This window comes from Aspergillus pseudonomiae (genome assembly GCF_009193645.1).
Source record: "Aspergillus pseudonomiae strain CBS 119388 unplaced genomic scaffold BDV37scaffold_1, whole genome shotgun sequence".
In the NCBI taxonomy this organism is placed as follows: Eukaryota; Fungi; Ascomycota; class Eurotiomycetes; order Eurotiales; family Aspergillaceae; genus Aspergillus; species Aspergillus pseudonomiae.
In genome coordinates this window covers 888,591-910,864 of record NW_022475993.1, presented here as the reverse complement: position 1 = coordinate 910,864, position 22,274 = coordinate 888,591, and the positions used below count along the sequence as shown (strand labels likewise).

General features: G+C 49.7%; 7 protein-coding genes across 7 annotated transcripts; 3 read left to right on the top strand and 4 right to left on the bottom strand.

Moving 5' to 3' along the window:
• Positions 1 to 354: 354 nt before the first annotated feature.
• On the top strand, positions 355 to 1,244 carry BDV37DRAFT_235628 (dolichyl-diphosphooligosaccharide--protein glycosyltransferase subunit 4). Its single transcript, XM_032080532.1, has 2 exons — positions 355 to 490; positions 593 to 1,244. The coding sequence occupies exon 2, from the start codon at positions 719 to 721 to the stop codon at positions 950 to 952; it is 234 nt and encodes a 77-aa protein (XP_031947399.1). The 5' UTR covers positions 355 to 490; positions 593 to 718; the 3' UTR covers positions 953 to 1,244.
• Position 1,245: 1 nt separating this feature from the next.
• On the bottom strand, positions 1,246 to 3,465 carry BDV37DRAFT_235625 (putative C2H2 finger domain protein). The gene is made up of 2 exons (XM_032080531.1): positions 1,731 to 3,465; positions 1,246 to 1,647 (listed from the first exon to the last, which is right to left on the bottom strand). Exons 1-2 carry the CDS (start codon positions 3,151 to 3,153, stop codon positions 1,352 to 1,354), a joined length of 1,719 nt encoding a protein of 572 aa, XP_031947398.1. The 5' UTR covers positions 3,154 to 3,465; the 3' UTR covers positions 1,246 to 1,351.
• A 1,130-nt stretch (positions 3,466 to 4,595) lies between these two features.
• Positions 4,596 to 5,935, bottom strand: BDV37DRAFT_235622 (synaptobrevin family protein). Its single transcript, XM_032080530.1, has 2 exons — positions 5,679 to 5,935; positions 4,596 to 5,602 (listed from the first exon to the last, which is right to left on the bottom strand). Exons 1-2 carry the CDS (start codon positions 5,714 to 5,716, stop codon positions 4,876 to 4,878), a joined length of 765 nt encoding a protein of 254 aa, XP_031947397.1. The 5' UTR covers positions 5,717 to 5,935; the 3' UTR covers positions 4,596 to 4,875.
• Positions 5,936 to 6,139: 204 nt separating this feature from the next.
• Positions 6,140 to 8,248, bottom strand: BDV37DRAFT_267639 (uncharacterized protein; the record flags this gene model as incomplete). The annotated part of the gene is made up of 1 exon (XM_032084057.1): positions 6,140 to 8,248. One exon carries the CDS (start codon positions 8,246 to 8,248, stop codon positions 6,140 to 6,142), a length of 2,109 nt encoding a protein of 702 aa, XP_031947396.1.
• Positions 8,249 to 9,421: 1,173 nt separating this feature from the next.
• Positions 9,422 to 12,826, bottom strand: BDV37DRAFT_277717 (ion transporter; the record flags this gene model as incomplete). The annotated part of the gene is made up of 2 exons (XM_032085849.1): positions 9,422 to 12,495; positions 12,571 to 12,826. 2 exons carry the CDS (start codon positions 12,824 to 12,826, stop codon positions 9,422 to 9,424), a joined length of 3,330 nt encoding a protein of 1,109 aa, XP_031947395.1.
• A 1,561-nt stretch (positions 12,827 to 14,387) lies between these two features.
• Positions 14,388 to 22,135, top strand: BDV37DRAFT_235618 (bifunctional carbamoylphosphate synthetase/aspartate transcarbamylase). The gene is made up of 3 exons (XM_032080529.1): positions 14,388 to 15,302; positions 15,367 to 21,359; positions 21,418 to 22,135. Exons 1-3 carry the CDS (start codon positions 14,585 to 14,587, stop codon positions 21,472 to 21,474), a joined length of 6,768 nt encoding a protein of 2,255 aa, XP_031947394.1. The 5' UTR covers positions 14,388 to 14,584; the 3' UTR covers positions 21,475 to 22,135.
• On the top strand, positions 21,624 to 22,200 carry BDV37DRAFT_3642 (uncharacterized protein). The gene has a single exon (XM_032090516.1). The coding sequence runs from the start codon at positions 21,772 to 21,774 to the stop codon at positions 22,078 to 22,080; it is 309 nt and encodes a 102-aa protein (XP_031947393.1). The 5' UTR covers positions 21,624 to 21,771; the 3' UTR covers positions 22,081 to 22,200.
• Positions 22,201 to 22,274: the final 74 nt, after the last annotated feature.

Genomic DNA, 22,274 nt, shown 5'->3' with positions numbered 1-22,274 from the left:
GGTTTACGAGGTGCAGCCCATGGACAACGGCGTGTATCTTACAGCACAACGCACAAATCGCTCCCCTCCGCCCCCCACATACTCGGCCGAAGATTGGCTCCAACAATGCGATATGGTGGATATAGAGGTTAAATTGCACCCGGATCAATCACATCGGAAGACCTCAAGTGAAACATGGAAAATAGTCCAAAAAAACCAGTTGAAGAGCAACTCCGACCAACTTCACACCGTCAGAGTGTCAGAAGGACCTTGAAACGGGTTTCAGATTAGTCACCCATCGCTGACTGATCCCATCCGTTGACGCCTCAGGTACCCAAGCCTAACTCAATGAGGAACCAACAAACAGGTGTCACTTGCGACCGGCCGATCTCGACCTCCGCCCAGCGACCTAGGTACAACAAGTACATACTATCAACTCCCTCTTCCCATATCTATCAACCGCCCGCCCCCATTGGACCTTGGTCCTTCATACCCACTTGGAGCTCAAAAGGCAGGTCTTTCATAATGTACCAGTACCCCTACACCACTCTCAATGCTATCCAAACTGCAACGATGATCCTACAATAACTGGTTACTGACGTGGCTTCTATAGTAGCAACCACGCCGGCTTCGTCTTGCGACGCATCATACCGACCATACATTCCCTTCGTTCTCGAAGAAATCAATTGACCTTGCTTTCTCCTTATACTCCCGGTTCATAACTCCCCCAACCATCAAAATGATTTCCGACGACGATCTCCACCGTCTTGCCGTCTTTCTCGGCTCTTGCGCGATGATGATGATTGTTCTCTACCACTTCCTCGAAGTCAATGCCAAAGATACTGGAGTTGAGGGGGCAAGTGAAGGGAAGAAGTCGGCCGCTGCGTCTCAGGAGTCAGTTGCTGCTAGCCTTTCGACAGAACCCGCAGCGGTTGCGGGCGGTTCGTCAGCCATCGGAGAGAAAGACCGGTAGTGGCTATCTTCTTCATTTCTGTTAGCGTATTTTCTTTCTTTTCTCGTTTTGATACGGTTTGCCCTTGGTTGCGGTGGTGAAGACGGCACAGGCGCGACGATGATGGATACCCCTATGGCCTAGGTTGGAGCGATAGATACCAGCAAGGACAAGCCAGTACATGATCCGCATGGATGTGATTACGTTGGTCCTGAAATGCATCACTATTGCGCAACTTATTAGGCGATTAAGTCTTCTAGCGATGGTAAACCGCCTTGGAAAGGGGTTAAAAAAAATAATGTACACAGAATATTGGAATCGCAACCAGCCGAACGCCACTTCCTGGAATCGGCACCAACCCTGTGCGATGTAGGATACGATACGATTCCAAGAGATGCAATGGGGTATCACGCGTATGTTCTAACTATCGATTTTCACTTCGTAGACATCCTCCTCGTTGCTCACTCTCTCATTCCGGGCGGGAGTAGCCAACTGACATCCGCCGGGATCCAACCCAACACCAATCTGTTCTTTGAGCCTCTGGACCGCCTTGAAGATTCCCTGGGCCTTGTCACGCTGTGTATTATGCCCATGCACGAGATTAAATGCTCGGATTGAAGTTTGATGAGCTGGAAAAATAAGTGAGTCCTCGCCGCCCGCTATATGGGACTCTGGGATAGTCGAAGGAACCGGGCTGTGGCCAGCTGTACCTTGAACTAAAATCATAAATCAAGTATTAATAGTCAATCTTCTAGATCAAAGATCACGTTGAAAAGGAATCAGCCAGATGCTTTCTCACCAGTTCCAGGCACTGATGGTCCATCACCTAACTTCCAGGCAATGGGATCAAGATGAGCACCTCGAATGTGCTTCACTAGTTCGGCTGCAGGGAACTTGTCATCGCAGGTGCAGCCCTTCCATCCACAGGTGAGGGCATACGGTACGTGCACTTTGTAAATATGTTTTGCGAGCATTTCCAGGTTATGAAGTTCAGCGTTACAGGTGTCCCATTCGCAGGAATAAACCTGATAAGGAACCGGGGTAGCGGGAGCGGACGGAGCCACCATCTGGATTTTTGAGGTCCCTGGGGGCCGTCCTGGAGGCCGTCCCGGAGGACGTCCCGGCGGCCTCCCAGGTCTCCTCCCAGCCATCTTCCCCGACTGAATACTTGGACTTCTTGTCGGTACCTGTACTACGGGTTTGTGCAAAGCCCGGGGTTTCGTCGGCACTGGCGACTGTGCTTGAATTCGGTCTGTGGTTTCTGAGTGTTGTTGACTGAGGTGTTGCACTTGAGACGGCGGTGGCGGTGGAAGTGGTTGTTGTTGCGTGGGTTGGCTTTGTGTTTGTATGGTTGGCGCGGGTGTACCCTGTAATGACGGTTCCTTTGGCGGAGCGGAACCTTGCATCGGCGCCAGAGGTGAGTCACGTGACTTATTTACACGCTGCATATCGACCATATCCCAGCGGAAGGTTTCCAAGTCGGATGAGTTATCGACATAGAGGAAAATATCGCGCAAGCGAACGAGGTGATGGTTTAATGCCGGTTCCGTTGGATGTCGCCCGGATGCGATTAACACATCTCTGGCGATCGTCCGCGGGTCATAACTGAGTTTTACAGCAGCATCTACCTTGCTAAGGGGTTTGACGATATCCATGCGGTTCTTGAGGAATGATCTGTCTGTAGTATCACGGGGGCTGAAGGAGAAGGACGAGATATTTTCTTTTGAGGCCGGCTTCGACGTGGCGGGAGTGACTGTAGATATCACGCTGGGCTGGTTTGATGGCATAGAAGTGTCTGTACGGCGCCTTTTCGTATCATGGCCATCATTTGACTTTCTGGGTGTGTATGATTTCCATGGAATGGTGGAATCTGTGAGGGGCAGGTGAGAAACTTGTCCTTGGGAGGTCACTGGAGCGGTTGACGGTGTAGAGTAAGGCGGCTGTCCCTGGTAATAACCTGGCATAGAAACGGCAGGCTGATACTGAGCAGTGGGATTTGCATAGGGAACATCTGTTCTCATATAGTCCTGGTTGGTTGGAGGAAACGGGGAGTGAAGGTAGGCGGAAGTATTTGCTATAGAAGCTTGTAATGCTGGCGGCACACCGACATATGGAGCCGGGTCTCTTTGTGCCAGTCCAGACGCAGGTTCATATCTGTGGTCAATGTGATATAAATCTGGTCGTGGATTATTTAAAAGCCAGTCATATCCATCGTTTGACATTTTGAACAACTAACGCCACGCTGTTATCCTCAATTAAAGCACTATTGGTATCTCAGCATGACGAAAGTCGTAACAATGGGAGATCATGTGCATTCGTCGGAAAGGTGGTCACTTTGACTTGAAAAATAATTGAGGGTAGGCGTGCCAAACACCATTCGATATCAGTATAAAATGATTCTGTCGCGCATCGCGATGATCTTCCAATAATGGGACGCGATGACTTCTACTTTCCGGTGTTCATCTCCACCGCCTACCATTTTGATCCCAGTGGCTGAAAAACACATGTAAGGGTAGAAGCGCGCAGGCGGTACCTCTCTTGGGCGGTCAACCTTGTAACCTGAACCTGTTGAAGAGCCGTTAGTTTCTGGTCCCACCTCAGCCAATACCAAACCCTACGCCATGTCATGTGACGCACATTAGCGCTGGCGCACATCTTCCCCTGACGACTGACCACGATCGCGTTTCACCCACAACAACCCAGAGCCCGGTTCAGATCACCAATGGAGGCTCAAGAAGATGACCATCAATCCAGGAATATGGTCTGACAGTTCATTTTGTTGACTTTTGAAGCTTTGGCTACCATTACAGTTCCAACATGGCCCATAATGGCAAGATCATCCTATCTTGAAGTGGGTTCAAAGTCCACACAAGATTGTATTCATCCCTCCATGGGCAACATCTCCAAGCTCAAGCTCGGTAATGACTGCGAGCAGATCCTGGGGTGTGTCGCAAAGGGACGTGAAGTTGCCAATGCTTAGGAGAACTGCGTTTCGTCTGCTGTGTTGCACCTGGGTGATTTGGCGTGGGAGTACATGTGATACTCGAAAGGAGACACAATAAAGCTATTATGACCAGGCTTCTGTCTTATCTTTCTCAAGAGACCGGCGTACTCTGTACATTGGGCATATCCCTTGTCAGGCTATAGCCGCATCTGATGAGTACATCTCGATGCAGTTTATCGCTGAATCTTCCCTCTGCCCCCTTTTCCAATATTGTCCATCGGACATTGATCCGATGACTGCTACATGCTTAGCAAAGCAAAACTCTATCCCTCTCCTTTCCCCAAGACTTTCCCCTATTTAGCGCCACATTATCTCCTTATCAATCCCGTCTCTGGCGGATCAGTGGTTGAAGAGGTAAACGGATGGCGCAGAAGGAATTGCAGCAACCTAAATCTGGTAAAACCAGAGGTTGATCTGCCTTGCTTGCAGACTCGCACTGATGCGTTGGCTAGGAAGCTGCGAGTTTGAGAGTGAGACACATTACATTGTAAGAAGTAAGCTTGGCTTCTATCGCCTGGTTTGTTATAGTTGTCTGAACCAATATTATTTGAATTTATTTCATCTTTTTCTCCCACGTCCCTTGATTCGGGTAGTATATGTAAAGGATTTGGTGTACTCGTGTTTGCAAGGGTAAATATATATTGTCCGTACGAATGTTACGTCAATTGTTCAGTTTCATTATATCTAAACACTGCACGTTGTCCTGGAAAAGGAAAATGAATGGATTATGTGTAGAAGTACCAGGTGTAATAGTACAAGAAGAGAAACTGTGCTAAAAGAACAAACAATCGTGAATGGCATCGTAAAGCCCCGAGTGATAATCTGAGCCGACAATTTATTGTCCCCGAACGCAGTGAATCTCCGACATCCCATCCCGTACGCAGCAGCGGGAACCATCACGGCTAGATCAGACCGGCCAAAAAGAGCACTTCCCACTCACTCACTCACTATGACCAACACACTTCCCCCAAGCCGGTAGTCCACACCCTATCCCAATGAACAGATACAGTAGGAAAACAATCACCACCCCCAAAAGCACCATCAACTTGATATTCTTCCACCACATCCGCCTCCTTAAACCCCGACTCCGAATGCGAAAATCGTGCGCACTCCCACCCAATCGATCCGTCTTATCAACAAGCAGATCAATCCTCTCTCCACGCTCCAGCACTCGCTCGATATTCTCCGTCATGATATCTCTCACACTATCAATTTCTCTGCGGGCTGAGGCGAGCGAGTCCGACGGCGGGGCCGTATTATACGTCTGCAGTAAGGAGCGCAGTTCGTTGTTGAACGCGGCGCAGCCGTAGGCCGGGAGGGCGGCGAAATCAGTGCTGGAGGGTGGGTAGGTGGATAGGAACTTGCGTTTCATTTCGAGAAGAAAAGCGAATGGGATGCGACGGCCCTGTTCGGCGGTCGCGACTACGATGTAGCTTAGCGGAGCGTAGGAGTTGGGTTCCTGGCGGGAGCTGGCATCGTCGCTCGCCCCCGTGGGAGAGTCGGCGATATAGTGCACGAAGAGGCGTTCATGAGTGTAGGTAAGCTTTTGCGATTTCTCGTGCATGATTTTGGGGAGAATGATGGAGGCGAGAGAGGAGGCGGATGTTGACGAAGTTCCTGGGGAGGAGTGCTCTGCGAGGATTGTGGTGCGGTGGGCTATGCAAGTGCTACAGATTGTTTGATATGTTAGTCTTAAATTGAGGATGGTTATGAGATTGTGCGGTAGGTGGGTTATAGACATACTAGAGCAGGAAGCTCGGGGGCTTTGAGGATGAGGCCATAGTGACTGCTTTTTCTGTCACGGAGTACGACAGAAAGATAAGGGAGACTACACTGGAAAGAATGAGTGAAAAAGTACACCAATGACTTATTCGCCGGCCCAGGAAATTTGGTGGGCGCCTAGTGGAGATAAGGTTGTAAGTAAAAAGAAAACGGAGATGTCGATAATCACAATGCCGTGACGTCGGCGCGCCAAGAACCCCGGATTTTGTCACGTGGAAATAGATCCTATTCTATGCCTTTCCTACAGAAAGCAGACAATACGTAAAGATTCTCATTGTTCCCATTACTTATGAGAAACTGTGGCCACTAATGTACAGAATACTTCCAAAAATTATTACCGAGTATTTCCGCAAGTTGTGTTATCTTTTCGCAGGCGCAAGACTTAAGACAAGCCTCGTTCAAATCCATTTCCTCAAAATTACTCAAGTAGTGTCCATAACGACAGTGTCATCGCCATCGCTATCACAGTCAAGAGAGAAATCATCGTCGTCGTCGGCCGATGAATTCAACAGGAAGGAGCAGTCGTCAACTGCTTCGTGGTCTTCAAGCGATGCTGGCCCTTGGTGACTGCTGCCTCCACTCTTGTCTCTCTGAGAACCAGCAGCTATTGATTGTATAGACATGGCTTCTGTTCTATAACCAACAGTGGTCCCGTGAGAAGCACCTTGGACGGTACTCTCTATTTCTTTAGTGTTGATGATCGAGATTGAATCGGCGGTTGACGCTGCACTACCTAAGTGGACATCCGGACCCGGCGCAGAGAAACCCCCTGTTTCTAAGAAGGGGATATCTTGGTCCATGAAGACCCCTCCAGTTCCATCGTCATTCCCCCCTGCCCATAATGGTAGATATCTGAGTTCATTTTCGGTTAGACAGGTAACAATGTCGGTTCTCTCGGTCGAGCCTCTGTCCAGCTCAAACATGTCACTTGCGCACTTAGCCACATGTAGCTGTACATCTGATATGAACATGTCCAGTTTGAATGGGCCTTCACTATTTGATTGTAACCCGCGTAACCAGGTCTCTGGGTCACAGTTGTCCTCCATATTCCAGGGGTACCCTGGTTGTGTTTGGGAATTGGGAATCTGGTGGTTCACAAAAGAGTTGAATTTACCCACCATCTGACATAGCTCACTTCGTGTCACCGGCCTGATTTTCGCGTCGGCATGGGCCCTGAAAGCTGGTACCCAATCTCCCAAACTGGCAATGGTAGAATCCCAAAACGACTCCTTAATATCCGAAAAATGGCTTCCAGTAAATGGTTCGTTCATGAGGTTCTTCCAGAATGTCCTAGTCAATACGCGCTCTGGGTAGCGCATTGAGCTATAGGCGTACTTGTAGTGTATCGAACGATCCTGACCCATACTCCCAACCACCGCTGGTAGCGAAATACCATTTTCTCTCTCCAACCATTGCACGATACGTGCTCGGACATACTCCTTGCAGGTCAGGATGAGTTCGGTCATGAGAATTTCCTCCCAATATGTTTCTGGAGTGAACTTTGATAGGTGCAGAAAGCTTGACAATTCGAAAAGCCATTTCATCTCAGAGCCTGCTAGAACGACAAATCGATCAATAACATATTCTAGAAAGCTTTTGCTAGCATATTCGATGCGTTGGAGCTCCTCGTCGTCCAACAATGGCTCCCGGAAACGCTCATGAAAGGTCCATTGCGGTCTACCTGGTAAAGGTGGTTGATCTGAATTCGCTAATAAAAGCAGTGTCTCCTCCCCAACAAGGATCGAAAATGAGTCACGGCAAAGATAGTAATGTTGTACCCCACAGGCGATTTTGTACGCAATCTCGGGGCGGTATTCTATGAGACGGGCATTCTTCGGGTTGTAAAACCAGGATAATATGAGATCCCTAATTTTTGGTACAGTGGATACTCCGAACAGTCTAGCCAGTGAGAAGAAGGTCCAGAACTCGCAAGGGGTGTCGAACTTGGGTGGAAACCCTTCCAAAGCATATATAATTTGTTCAATACCCCTATGGTGTCGACCCACCGAGTATTCCACAGGAAGACTCGGCTTGCTTTCTGGTGGCTTGACTTCATCTTCACCACTAACGTGGACAGGGGGTAAATCCCACCAAGCCGTAGTAGTGTTGGCCCAGTTCCTGATCCCTACAGGGCACGATAGCTCTGTGAGAAATATGACAGCATCGTCTTCCACCGCAGGAGGAGTGAGATCAATGACGTATTTAATCCCATTTGTAAGCTTGCCTTCGAGTCCGCGGCGACTGATCGTCCGAGCTTGAGCCCTTGGCTGGAAGAGGTTCTTAAAGTAATTAGAGTTAGTATCCAGAAGTTTCTGGCTATGAATCCGGTGGGGGATTGACCCAGGTGAGCGTGGCAAGGCTGAGGCGTATGATTTCTGCGGGGGAGGATCAATATACAGCAGCGTGTCTGCATCGCCAAGGAGAAGTAATGTTGAACAAGGACTATCAATATTTGTGCATGGTGAGGGAGGATGCATTAATCTTGGGGGATATGCCCTTGAGCCCGCTGACAGCCCGGAAGAATCGTCCATTGTTGTATGCTTCCCTAGAGCTCCTCCACACGTGTTGATTTGAAAAGCTTCTAGTATGATAACAAGGTAGCTGGGGCGTATCAAGAGTCGCTTGAGAAATTTTTCAGTGTGTCTATTGATAGAGGGTTAGCTAATAGATCACAGTCGGTCATACGAGCAATACCAGCCAGGTAAGACAATCATTAGGAACACGGGATAGAGTAGCCTAAATGCCTTTCCAGTTTCCCACAATAGGCTCATGAGATGTTCCTTGTGGAAATTAATATTACATACCTTACTGTCTCATCAGTCGGATATCTGTTGGGCGTAGAAAAGGGTCCTGTGCAAGTTCACATGTGCGTTTGTCTAGAGTCCCACTTACAGCTCAGCCCAAGAAGGTTCAAGATGTTAGCTTACACATGCAAAAGGTTACGAAAGATGCTGTCACTATCCTTCCTTGACGTCAAGGTGATGAGGATGGAATTATGCAGATGTTATCGCCGTATGATCTAAGCCCCGTTCAATGCCTCATAGAGTTTCTTGAGGTGCCTGAGGATAGATGCTAAACTCAACCCGATATCAAATCAAAAAGCCCTTTATTCACCAGAGACGACGATTCAGAGATAAATTGCAGGATAACTACCTGTCAGTCCCAGAACAAATATGGTGCCATATTTAGCCGGCCATAAGAACTCCTTTCCGCTTTTTGTCTCTGTTCCATTATCTTCTGGATACCAGACTAACTGCATCGACAATTGTCTGAGTTAGATCCAGAATCGTGCCGTGATGAGTGTCGGCGGCGGCGCTTGGTCCGTCTTGCGGTATCTCTGGGGAGGATGACCGTGGCATCCATATAAGCTTAGAGAAAAAGCGAAACGTATTGAAAGGTAGGACGAATGAACATGGGCCTCAGGGGGAAGGACTGTTAGAGAACCGCCAGGATTGGGAGGTGGGAGTTGGGAAAGGGTTACTGTTTACATAGAAAATACGGTGCCTGTGGGCAGATAGTTTCTCAATTGTGTATGGGGAAACATCGGGTATCAAAATTGCAAGTTGAATCCAACTATGAAACAGCCACCCAATATTTTTACACAGCAGGGCTGGAGAACAAAGTAGCATACATCACAAATATATAATAGAAAGGTATTGCATAGAAAAACAAGAAGCGAAACACCGAATTCTCAAAACCAACGCTTATCTTATAATCCTCCGTTGCGAGGTATCAGACATCGCATCTGACGACTGCTCCTCACTGCCGGTCTTGCTTCTTCGAGGCCTAGGATGTGCCTTCTTCCCCTTCTTCTCTGTGCGCTTCTTTTCGCGCTGATTTCCTTTGGACTCATCAGGTCCACTCTGACTTCGGCTCGTACCTTCACGCCGGAGATCTTTCATCTCTCTGATCACTTCGCGGAACCCTTCCTCAATATTGTTCATCCGGGCAAGCACGAGCTTGCTGAGCATATCCTGGCTACTGTGAGAGCTATCTGGCCGGCGCATACCACCCGTCACATATGCCATCTGGGTAGTCAGACTTGAAGGAGCGCCTCCGACAAAGACATTCGCGATCGCCTTGTTGTCTCCTATGTCAGAGCCTAAGCCATGGAGAATGGAATCTGGCCCCCGCTCCCTATATCGCGGACCAGGAACCAAAAAGTGGCCGAATTCCGGTACAGACATGGGATTCGAGATGGGCATAGTAACATTTCGACTCCGACCGTCAGTACTGTGCCTTCTCCTTGCCCATCGGTCAGCAGAAGTAGACCTAGCCATCCATTCCGCGTGATTCGGTGTCTCTGCTCTGGGTCTGACAGGGGTCGATGGTGCTTCGGTTTCTTCACCATTGCTCGTGGTGGATAAGGGCCTGTATAGCATGGTGGCGCCTGAGTAACTCCGTGAATGATGCTTAACGCGCCGGGCGGGACTGTTTCTCCGCGACTTGACTTTCGCTGTTGATGGCCGAGAGCTGTAAAATTTTGGTGTTGCTTTACCGGGGCTCTCATTTTGGGGAATACTTTCATCGCCAGAGCTTTTTCCATTCGACTGGTCTTCATGACCGTCGCTAGTGAGCTCATCATCCCCTTCCATGCCTGTGTGTCGCGAAAGCTGCCGTCTTCGCGTCGACGCCATGAAATCCCTTCCGGCACGGGGAGTGGCTGGTGAGGATGCAATATACGCGACGTGATCTTCGGGATTTGACACAACAGAGCGGCTTGACACGGTGAAATCTCGTAAACTCCGGGTGAGTCTTCTGCGGGAAGGGTGCCGTGGCCTGTGGGGTCTTTTTTCGAGCTGGCTAACTTCGTCCGAGTCCTGCTCATCAGGAGGGTTGGCCGGACCAGGACCCATGGTTTGCATCCAATTTTTGACGATTTTGTTGGTCTTTCTTTGATCCATCTCCCTTACAGGCTCCATGGCCTCTCCGTGAAACGGGCGTCGAAAGACCTCTTCCAACGCACGATCCTTCTGATAAGTTGCCACAGAGGGTTCCCGAACAAGTCGAGGGGCATTAGAACTGAAAGCCTTGAAGCGACTATGCTGAGGGCCACGTGTGCGGGCCGATGTGCCGGCGCGAGTTTGAGAATCAACCAGGTCTGTAGGTTCGATCACTTTGGAGCTGAGGATCGTTTTCTCGTAGAAGCAGATGGTGAATAGAATGGGCAGGTGCGTGATCTTAATAATTGTACGGTTGACGCGTACAAATTGTCTGAAGGGCATCACATAACGGAAAGGTGTTATTAACCAAGCGATGATGTTAGTCGGCGCCACATAAGAGAAAAGAGCATCCGACTTAACCATGGAGATGGCGTTGACAGCAAACAAAAACTGATGTTCTTGGTTGGCATTCTGTACAATACCCATGAAGGAGTTAGTGAGAACAGTGATTAGAATGGTCACAACAACAAAATGACAGATGAACAAGAACACAGTCAATATTGTCTTCCCCAGCGTATTGTAATCATTCCAGAGTGCCCATGCAGTCGGCGTGAACCCCATCAGCATCTGAAACAAGGCATACGCTATGGATCCAGGCGAACGATCTTCGCCACTGCCGAAGGACAATGTAAAAGCGACAAAGAAGCCACTGCATGCAATTATAATCAAGAAAAAGACGGCTACCAGGTCGGAAGCCATGATCCTGAACGCGATAAGCAGCTGTGAAAAGTAGCGGTAGTGGTCCAGGATCGAGAAAAGTCGAGGGAAGAGGAGGACAGCGTTGGCAGCCAGGATATCATACGCCTGATCGGCGACTGCTTGCTTACGGGTGAATGGCATGAAAGCACCATACAGCCGCAGGCAATAGTAGCAGAAAAGAAGAAACAATATACCGAGGTCGAACAAGTTCCAAAAGCTCATGAGATACAGGCTGAAGCCCTGTTCGTTAAAACCAACAATCTCATCAAGCATGAAGCCTGCGCTCCAAAACCAGAAGACAACCTCTAGGGCACTAATGTGCACACGCCGCCGGTCTAGAACTGCGAGGAACAATGCCAGTAATACAGCAAACGACAGCGTCGAGAGAAACTGTCTATAGCGAGGAACCCTCAACCTAGAGAGTTTAAACAGAGAGGCATCTCTCGGGTCATAGAGAGTGACTGAGCGGCGCAGCTCAGCCGATCCGGGGCTTAGATTGCCGGCAAACGGGTTGGGGGTGGTAGCAGTAACGGTGGTACCATACGTCGGCCCTGAACTCTGACCGAGTCGTGTCGGTGAGCGATGAAGATAGTCTGCGGCCGAATGGAAAACGATGGTGCCCGCCCAGATCGCTTCCAGCTGTTGTACAACAAGCGGGTGAGACAGGAACCGCTTCGCTTGGGCACGGATCGCGATCTCGAGGCAAGAAATGCGGGCTACCCCAGGCCGCTTGTTCCCCGCAGCAGGAGTCCAGCCCGGGGGTTGTTGGGAATCCCCGGGCAACGACTGGCCCTGGAGAGGAAAAAACTCATAAGAGAGAGCATCGATCAACTCTCTCGTGGTATATTCTCTCAGTAACTTTATGGCAAGAAGCTCACTCACCATGGCCCTGGTCTGGCTTGTGCCACTATTACCGGGGTTGAGGTGGACTTCTTTGTTGAATTGCAAACAATTGGTCAACAACGCATATAGTGTGGCCCGAGAAAAGTGAAATGCTCTAATTTGTTGCTGGATTGGTTTTACCAGAAACTGAGAGATCTGGGGCGACCGCAACTGGTCCCAGGATAACGTGGTCTCGCAGCGAGCTGCGATAAGTGCGCGAATCGCATGGGTGATATCGTAAACGGGGAGCGTGTCTATACATAACGAAACGGCCACCAGTCAGACAACTCAGACGATCTTTCGTTCGGGGAGTACAAAATGATAAATACCTAAGTGAGAGGCTGAGAAGATGGGCAGAAGGGGACTGGACTCGAAAGGACCATCGTCCTCATCCCCGCTTTCATCTTCTTCCCCATCGTCGACAGCCTCATCAGCCTCATCATTCCCAGGTATCTCCTCATACTGCGCTTCGGAGCCACGCTGAAGGAACGGCCATGGCAAATCCCGGGTCGTGTAGGGTGACGAAAATGGAGAACGTTCTGCGTACACTCGACGTTTCTTTGGGCGAAGAAGAGAAGCAAGCATGATTGGAAAAGCCCTGTGTTCCCCAATCTTGAAAGGAACTGGTGGTGTGGTTAATGCATGATCCCGGAGAGACGGAAGATGAAACAACGACGCGAACCTACCACTAGATAAGATATAACGCCATGAGGTGCTGTATCAGCACTCTAGAGAGGTTCGCGTGATTCAAGAGGTAATTTTCTGATCAACCAGGAAGGGATGTAGAGATTAAAAACAAGCCAGGGCAATCATTTGCTGGGACAATTGACGCAGTTCACATGCGCCTGCATGCAGGATTAGCTGTAGTGGAGAGGGGGAAAGATCGCTCTCACGACGCGGAGCATCCCAGAAACTTTTGCCGCAACGCGATTTAATTTTAGTGCCCTTACTTTAACTTTTTTTTTTTTTCCCAGCTGACCCATAAGTTGATAACCGATCATTTGCACACCCTATCAAAGTCTCCACGGCAGTGGCTGACCTCGGGATACGATTTGGTCGCGGTGCAATCTAGAATGATCAAAAGTGGCAGCTCATAGTAGGTACTCATGTATGAATGCTATTGTTCTTCTAGTGGAGCATGAGGTTTCATATCTTCCGTAGTCTAACAGCCAAACGTTCCATGGATAAGGACCCTTCAGGAATGCAAGTAGAAGCGCCAAATATATATATACTGTGTGTGTATATATTTTTGTAAAATGGGACCTTTTGAAGGAACCATAATCATATACGTAGTGGCGTATATATCAATTGCTTGAAGGGGCGAATTAATGGTCATAATCATGAACAATAAATACAAAGGCAATAAAATCCAAGACATAAAAAAACCGGTTTGCGTTATGAATCAAAATCTCGTAGTTGCCGATTCCCGAGCATGTACCTGCTTCAAATCGAGAAGAAGAAAAACCCCCGTCGTTGAGATGTACTGTCATGAGGTTTAATTGGATTCCAGAGGGCTGAAGCTTTCAGCAACACGGACCATGGAGGCGTCTTGGCGGACAAGAAAAAACAGGGAGGCTGCTCACCGCCTGCAGTGTCGTTCTGTCGATCGGGGTGGCGAGGCCCCTCCATTTTGTCTTGTGCGCACCATGGTGGCGTTCAAAATTGAGCTTTTCACTCCTCCCGACTCGCGGAGTTCAAAAGGGCCGCAACCGGAATTGGGGGTGGCCTCGCTATTACTAAGAAGCAACTTAAAAACTGCAGTATTGCACGACACCTAACCGCATCAATTAATTTTTCGATTAATTTACTATTCCTGTGGTATAATCTTAGTCGAGTCACTTTAGAACAACAACAACCCCATTTGTTTTAGTTGTCTTGTTCAAGAGTATATGTTTTGGTATATAGTTTAGAAACCATTACTCAAGAATTGACCAGTTTACTCCTGATTACAGGCATTGGCATTATCAAACAAAGGAAAGGCAGAGAAGGCTAAAGAGTTTGCATGCAGTAAAAAAATTTTCAATCGGGCGGTCCATCAAGGCAGAATTCTCAGTGATGTCCGGATCAGTAAGTTGGTTAGTCCAATGAGAAAGCTCCCTCAGCCCGCTGAACACAAAATTTTATTTTATACGACCATCCCCGTCGACGAGATTTCTTTCTTCCCTTTCTATATTCCTCCTCCTGTGCTGAAGCAGCAAAAAAGACCCTTCTCCCTCCCGCTCTCTCATCTCTCTATAGGAGTCTTGGAGGCTGCTGATGCTACGGTAGAGTGAATACCATTGCCATACTGTCCCCGAGAGGACCTTTTTTCCCCTCCACGCCCACCCCCACACAGTTTCCCCAATGCCACACTCCGCCGGTCACGAGGAGGTCGCACTCCCTTCGAGTCCTTTGACTGGAGGAGCTGTTTCTTATAATCAGATCAATAAGGAATTGCAACCACTTCCCTCAATGGATGTTTCAAGTGGCGCCGTGATCCCCCCCGCCTCGTCTCGAGTGCGTGGCGGCAGTGGGAAGATGGTCGCTCTCGAGCTCGAGGATGGCACAGTCTACCAGGGTTACAGCTTTGGCGCTGAGAAGAGCGTGGCAGGAGAGCTGGTTTTCCAGACTGGCATGGTAGGATACCCGGAGTCGGTGACTGACCCCTCCTATCGTGGCCAGATCCTGGTCGTCACTTTCCCCCTGGTGGGCAACTATGGTGTTCCCTCTCGGGAGACCATGGACGAGTTGTTGAAGACACTACCAAAATACTTTGAGTCTACCGAGATTCACATTGCGGCACTCGTCGTTGCCACCTACGCCGGAGAGGACTACTCACACTTCCTTGCCGAGTCCTCCCTGGGACAATGGCTGAAGGAACAGGGTGTTCCTGCCATGCACGGAGTCGACACCCGTGCTCTGACAAAGCGCATCCGTCAGAAGGGTAGCATGCTTGGCCGCATGCTGCTCCAGAAGTCCGATGAAACATTGGAGGAGGCTCCAGTGGACAAGGACAGCTGGAGGTCGTACTTCGAGCAGACTGAGTGGGTTGACCCGAATAAGAAGAACCTCGTCGACGAAGGTAAGTCATGCGCTTAAGAGTGACCTTTTTATGAGCAAGCTGTGTCTGACTGGATTCTCATTAGTCTCCATTCGGGAACCACGTCTTTTCTCTCCTCCTGAGAATGTTGCCCTTAAACATCCTTCTGGTCGTCCGGTTCGCGTTCTGTGCTTGGACGTTGGTCTGAAATTCAACCAGCTGCGCTGCCTGCTCGCTCGGGGTGTTGAAGTCTTGGTCGTCCCGTGGGACTATGATTTCCCTACTCTTGCCGGCAAGGACTACGATGGTCTGTTTGTCTCTAACGGTCCTGGTGACCCTGCCACACTGACTACTACTGTCAACAACCTGTCGAAGACCCTCAAAGAGGCACGGACCCCCGTGTTCGGTATCTGTCTGGGTCATCAGTTGATTGCCCGCTCTGTCGGTGCTCAGACCTCGAAGATGAAGTTCGGTAACCGTGGTCACAATATCCCTTGCACCAGCATGGTGACCGGCAAGTGCCACATCACTTCTCAGAACCACGGTTATGCCGTCGATTCCACAAGCCTCCCTGAGGACTGGGAAGAGCTGTTCGTGAATGCCAATGATGGTAGCAATGAAGGTATCCGGCACACCAGCCGTCCGTTCTTCAGTGTTCAATTCCACCCTGAGAGCACCCCTGGTCCCAGAGATACCGAGTATCTCTTTGATGTGTTTATCAACAGCATCAAGGATACCCTGGCTTCCCCAGACGCTCTCAACAAGCCAGTTACCTTCCCAGGTGGTACCGTGGAAGAGAACGTCAAGGCATCTCCTCGTGTCTCTGTCAGGAAGGTTTTGATTCTGGGAAGTGGTGGTCTTAGCATTGGTCAAGCCGGAGAATTCGATTACTCCGGAAGTCAGGCTATCAAGGCCTTGAAGGAAGAGGGAATTTACACTATCCTGATTAACCCGAACATTGCCACCATTCAGACCTCGAAGGGATTGGCAGACAAGGTGTACTTCCTTCCTGTGAACGCGGACTTTGTGCGAAAGGTTATCAAGCACGAGCGGCCCGATGCTATCTACGTCACTTTTGGTGGTCAGACCGCGTTGCAAGTCGGTATCCAGCTCAAGGATGAGTTTGAGTCTCTTGGTGTCAAGGTTCTGGGTACACCAATTGACACTATCATTACCACCGAGGATCGTGAGCTTTTTGCTCGTAGCATGGACTCGATTAACGAGAAATGCGCCAAGTCTGCTTCGGCGTCCAACCTCGAGGAGGCTCTCCGAGTCGTGGAGGACATCAAATTCCCTGTCATTGTCCGTGCTGCTTACGCTCTCGGAGGTCTGGGCAGTGGTTTCGCCAATAACATGGATGAATTGAAGGACCTTTGCACGAAGGCTTTCGCCGCCAGTCCCCAAGTTCTGATTGAGAAGAGTATGAAGGGTTGGAAGGAAATCGAATACGAGGTTGTCCGTGACGCCAGAGACAACTGTATTACCGTCTGTAACATGGAGAACTTCGACCCTCTTGGTATCCATACTGGTGACTCCATTGTTGTTGCCCCGTCGCAAACTCTCTCTGATGAGGACTACAACATGCTGCGCACAACCGCTGTCAATGTTATCCGTCACCTCGGCGTTGTTGGAGAGTGTAATATTCAGTATGCGCTCAACCCATTCTCGAAGGAGTACTGTATCATCGAAGTGAATGCTCGTCTGTCAAGATCCTCTGCTCTTGCTTCAAAGGCTACTGGTTATCCTCTTGCCTTTATCGCAGCCAAGCTTGGTTTGGGTATTCCCCTCAATGAGATCAAGAACTCTGTTACCAAGGTCACTTGCGCTTGCTTTGAGCCTTCTCTGGACTACTGTGTTGTGAAGATTCCCCGCTGGGATCTTAAGAAGTTCACTCGTGTCTCTACTCAACTTGGCTCCTCTATGAAGAGTGTTGGTGAAGTCATGAGCATTGGACGAACCTTCGAGGAAGCGATTCAAAAGGCCATTCGCTCCGTTGATTTCCACAATCTTGGTTTCAACGAGACTAGCGCGCTTATGTCCATCAAGGGCGAACTGCAAACTCCTTCTGATCAGCGCCTGTTCGCCATCGCCAACGCAATGGCCACTGGATATAGTGTCGATGACATCTGGAAATTGACCCAGATCGATAAGTGGTTCCTTAGCAGACTTAAGGGTCTCAGTGACTTTGGAAAGCTTATGACTACATATAATGCTACTACTGTTCCCAGGCCTCTTATCCGACAGGCCAAGCAGCTGGGTTTCTCCGACGGTCAACTTGCCAAGTTCCTTAGCTCCAACGAGCTCGCTGTTCGTCGCATGCGTGTTGAAGCTGGCATTATTCCCATCGTCAAGCAGATCGATACCGTTGCTGCTGAGTTCCCCTCAGTGACGAACTATCTGTATCTGACTTACAATGCATCCGAGCATGATGTTGTCTTCAACGATAAGGGTATCATGGTCTTGGGATCTGGTGTTTACAGAATTGGTTCTTCCGTCGAGTTCGACTGGTGTTCTGTCCGTACTATCCGTACCCTCCGTGAACAGGGCTACAAGACTGTCATGGTCAACTATAACCCTGAAACCGTCAGTACAGATTATGATGAGGCTGATCGCTTGTACTTTGAGAACATTAACTTGGAAACTGTCTTGGATATCTACCAGTTGGAATCCTCCAGTGGTGTTATCATGTCCATGGGTGGCCAGACTCCAAACAACATCGCCCTGCCTCTCCACCGTCTTAATGTCCGCATCCTCGGAACCTCTCCGGAGATGATCGACGGGGCCGAGAACAGATACAAGTTCTCGCGTATGCTTGACCGTATCGGCGTCGACCAGCCCGCGTGGAAGGAGCTTACTAGCATCGAGGAAGCGACCGGCTTCTGTGACAAGGTTGGCTATCCTGTGCTTGTCCGACCTTCTTATGTGCTTTCCGGAGCTGCCATGAACACTGTCTACTCTGAGCATGATCTTGCCAGCTATCTCAACCAAGCCGCTGAGGTTTCCCGCGAGCATCCTGTTGTTATCACCAAGTACATTGAGAATGCTAAGGAGATCGAGATGGACGCTGTAGCACTTAACGGTACCATGGTTGGACACTTTATCTCCGAGCATGTCGAGAATGCTGGTGTCCACTCTGGTGACGCCACATTGATCTTGCCCCCGCAGGATCTAGACCCAGAGACCGTCCGGCGCATCGAGGAGGCTACTAGGAAGATCGGTAATGCCCTTAATGTCACTGGTCCTTACAATATCCAATTCATCGCAAAGGACAATGATATCAAGGTCATCGAGTGTAACGTTAGAGCTTCTCGTTCCTTCCCATTCGTTTCCAAGGTCATGGGAGTCGACCTCATTGAGATGGCCACCAAGGCGATGCTCGGCCTCCCCTTCCAGGAATACCCTCCTGTCAGTGTTCCCAAGGACTATGTTGGCGTGAAGGTGCCCCAGTTTTCCTTCTCCCGTCTCTCTGGAGCGGATCCAGTGTTGGGTGTCGAGATGGCCTCCACCGGTGAAGTTGCTTCCTTCGGTCGCGACAAGTATGAAGCTTATCTCAAGGCACTTTTGTCGACTGGTTTCCGCCTGCCGAAGCGCAATGTTCTGTTCTCTATCGGTTCATACAAGGAGAAACTCGAGATGTTGCCGTCAATCCGCAAGCTGCACCAGATTGGGTTCAACCTCTTTGCTACCGCTGGTACCGCCGACTTCCTGAAGGAGAATGGTGTCCCAGTCAAGTACCTGGAGGTCCTGCCAGGCCAGGAGGATGAACTCAAGTCCGAGTACTCGCTCACTCAGCACTTGTCGAACAACCTCATCGACCTCTACATCAACTTGCCGTCTAGCAACCGATTCAGGCGCCCAGCCAACTATATGAGTAAGGGTTACCGCACTCGCCGAATGGCTGTTGACTACCAGACCCCCTTGGTCACCAATGTCAAGAATGCCAAGATCCTGATCGAAGCTATTGCTCGTCACTATGACCTGGCGGTGCAGACCATTGACTACCAGACTAGCCATCGCACTGTCACCCTTCCTGGATTGATCAACATTGCTGCTTTCGTGCCCGGACTCATGACTCCTGGCTCCAAGGACTTCGAGATTGTGACCAAGGCTTCCATGGCTGCCGGCTTCAGTATGGTGCGCGTCATGCCGGTGGGCGTCGATGCCTCTGTCACTGATGCTCGCGCACTGAAGGTTGCCCAACAGAATGCCCAGAATGCTTCTTTCTGTGACTTCAACTTCTCCGTTGTGGCAACTTCCACCAACTCTGAGCAAATTGGTCAGGTGACAGGAGATGTCGGCTCTCTGTTCATTCCTTTCAACCACCTTTCTGGAAACATCAGCAAGGTCGCAGCAGTGACTAGCCACTTCGGCGCTTGGCCTTCCAGCAAGCCCATCATCACCGATGCCAAGTCTACAGACCTTGCCTCAGTCCTTTTGCTGGCAAGCCTTCACAGCCGTAACATCCACGTCATGAGTGTCTCCTCCAAGGAGGATATTACTCTCATCGCGCTTAGCAAGGAGAAGGGTCTCAAAGTGACTTGCGATGTCTCTGTATTCAGCCTCTTCCTGTCTCAGGAAGATTACCCTGAATGCAGCTTCTTGCCTTCCGCCGAAGACCGGAAGGCCCTCTGGGAACACCTCAGCACCATTGATGTCTTCTCCATTGGCAGCATTCCCTTCCAGCTTGCTGGCGAGAAGGCTTCTCCAGAGGTTGGTATCGCTGAAACTCTGCCACTGCTCTTCACTGCCGTGTCAGAGGGTCGCCTTACCGTCCAGGATATCATCGCTCGTCTGTATGAGAACCCCAAGAAGATCTTCGAGCTACACGATCAGGTTGATTGTTCAGTTGAGGTCGAAATTGATCGCCCATACCTCTTCCAGAACGCGCACGCTTGGTCTCCTATCAGCGGCAAGAGCGTGAGAGGATCTGTCCAGCGGGTTACTTTCCAAGGAAAGACATCCTGTCTTGACGGCGAGATCACACCAGATGCTCCGAAGGGAGCGGATATGTCTGGCCACCGGATTGTGCCTGCGTCTCCTTCCGTCAAGGCCATGTCTCCCTTGGTACAGGCACGGCCAGAGGGTATTGATGGACGGCTGTCCGTTGCCGGAACTCCCGCTCGCCCCTCACGTCGGGCCTTGGATCAAGCCCCAGCTGTCGGTGAACTCGGACCTCCCTTGTATCCTGCCATGTCACAAACCTCTTCTCCTCTTCATGAGATGCTCGCCCGGTCAACTTTCAGACAAAAGCACGTGCTCTCTGTCGGCCAGTTCACCCGTGCCGACCTACACTTGCTCTTCACCGTGGCCCAAGAAATGCGTCTCGGTGTTCAACGCCAGGGCGTCCTCGATGTTCTGAAGGGCCGTGTCCTTTGCACTCTCTTCTATGAACCTTCGACCAGAACATCGGCTTCCTTTGACGCTGCTATGCAGCGTCTTGGAGGACGTACCATTGCCATCTCCACGGAGCATTCTTCGACAAAGAAGGGCGAGACCTTGCAAGATACCCTCCGAACCCTCGGCTGCTACGGAGACGCTGTCGTTCTCCGTCATCCGGACCCGGCCAGCACTGAAATCGCTGCCAAGTTCTCCCCAGTTCCCGTTCTCAACGGTGGAAATGGAAGCGTTGAACACCCCACCCAGGCATTCCTTGATCTCTTCACGATCCGTGAAGAACTGGGAACTGTCACTGGCTTGACGATTACCTTCACTGGTGATCTGAGATATGGCCGTACCGTCCATTCTCTCATTAAGCTGCTCCAGTTCTACGACGTGCGGGTGCAGCTTGTCGCCCCTAAGGATTTGTCCTTGCCGGAAGAGGTTCGTCAGCAAATTATTGCTTCTGGCCAGCTGGTTGTGGAGTCCGAGGAGTTGACTCCGGAGATCGTTGCCCGTTCCGATGTTCTGTACTCTACACGGGTACAGAAGGAACGCTTCGCCGATTTGGAGCAGTATGAGCGTCTCAAGAACAGCTTCGTTATTGACAATGCTCTTCTCAAGCACGCCAAGAGCCACATGGTTGTGATGCACCCCTTGCCCAGAAATGCGGAGATCGCGGAGGAGGTTGACTTCGACCAGCGGGCGGCTTATTTCAGACAGGTTGGTCTCCCCTTGGTGCTTGTTATTGGACATGTCTGTGCTAACTTTGGATCTACAGATGAGATATGGCCTCTACTGTCGCATGGCTTTGCTTGCATTGATTCTGGCGCCTTAGGTCATTTACTTTACTTTAGAGGGAGCCGGATGAACTCCATGATTTTCATGTTGTGGAACGCGACCTCGTTAATTCTTTTGCTTGCGTTTTGTTTCCTTTTCAAGCATGTGTCACCAAAAGTTATGCAGTGTCATTACAGAATACCGCGTAGGCTTCTTAGAAACCGCCCGCATGATAGATTAGATGAATTCCCTTTTATGAACATGACGATTTCGTTGTGTGTTATGTATGATGTATTGTGTATTGTGTGTTCTGTGTTTTGTGTGATGTTTACGTGTGGTGTGTGTTTTGTGTGTTATGTTGTGTGTGGTGTATGTTGCGTTTCTTTTCCTTTTCTCTTTTCCTTTTTCTTTTGGTGACTGGCGTGTTTTGTTTTGTTTTTGTTTTTCTTTTTCTTTTTCTTTCTATCTCTCTTCTTTACGCTTTTCTCTTGTTTTGGGTGTTTTGGGATGGAATATCTTTTTATGGCGTTGGGTTTGGCTGGGTATGGGACTGGAAACGGAAACGGCAAGTGGCATGGATGCCTTGATACCTGATACCCCGATATGCCTGCGAGGCAGGACACGACTATTACTACATATACCCTTGGACACGACAATACATTGATATAATTCAGATGGCTTCATCTGGATCTCAATTTAACTATGATCTTGACATCTTTCATGATAGCTAGACTTTATTACCTAATACCCTCTCTTTTTTTTTCCCTTTTTTTCCCCCTCACTCCCCCTTAGGACCATGGCTCTCCGCAAATATCCAAGGTTCAAAACAAATCAAACATTATCCTAGCTAAATAAGGC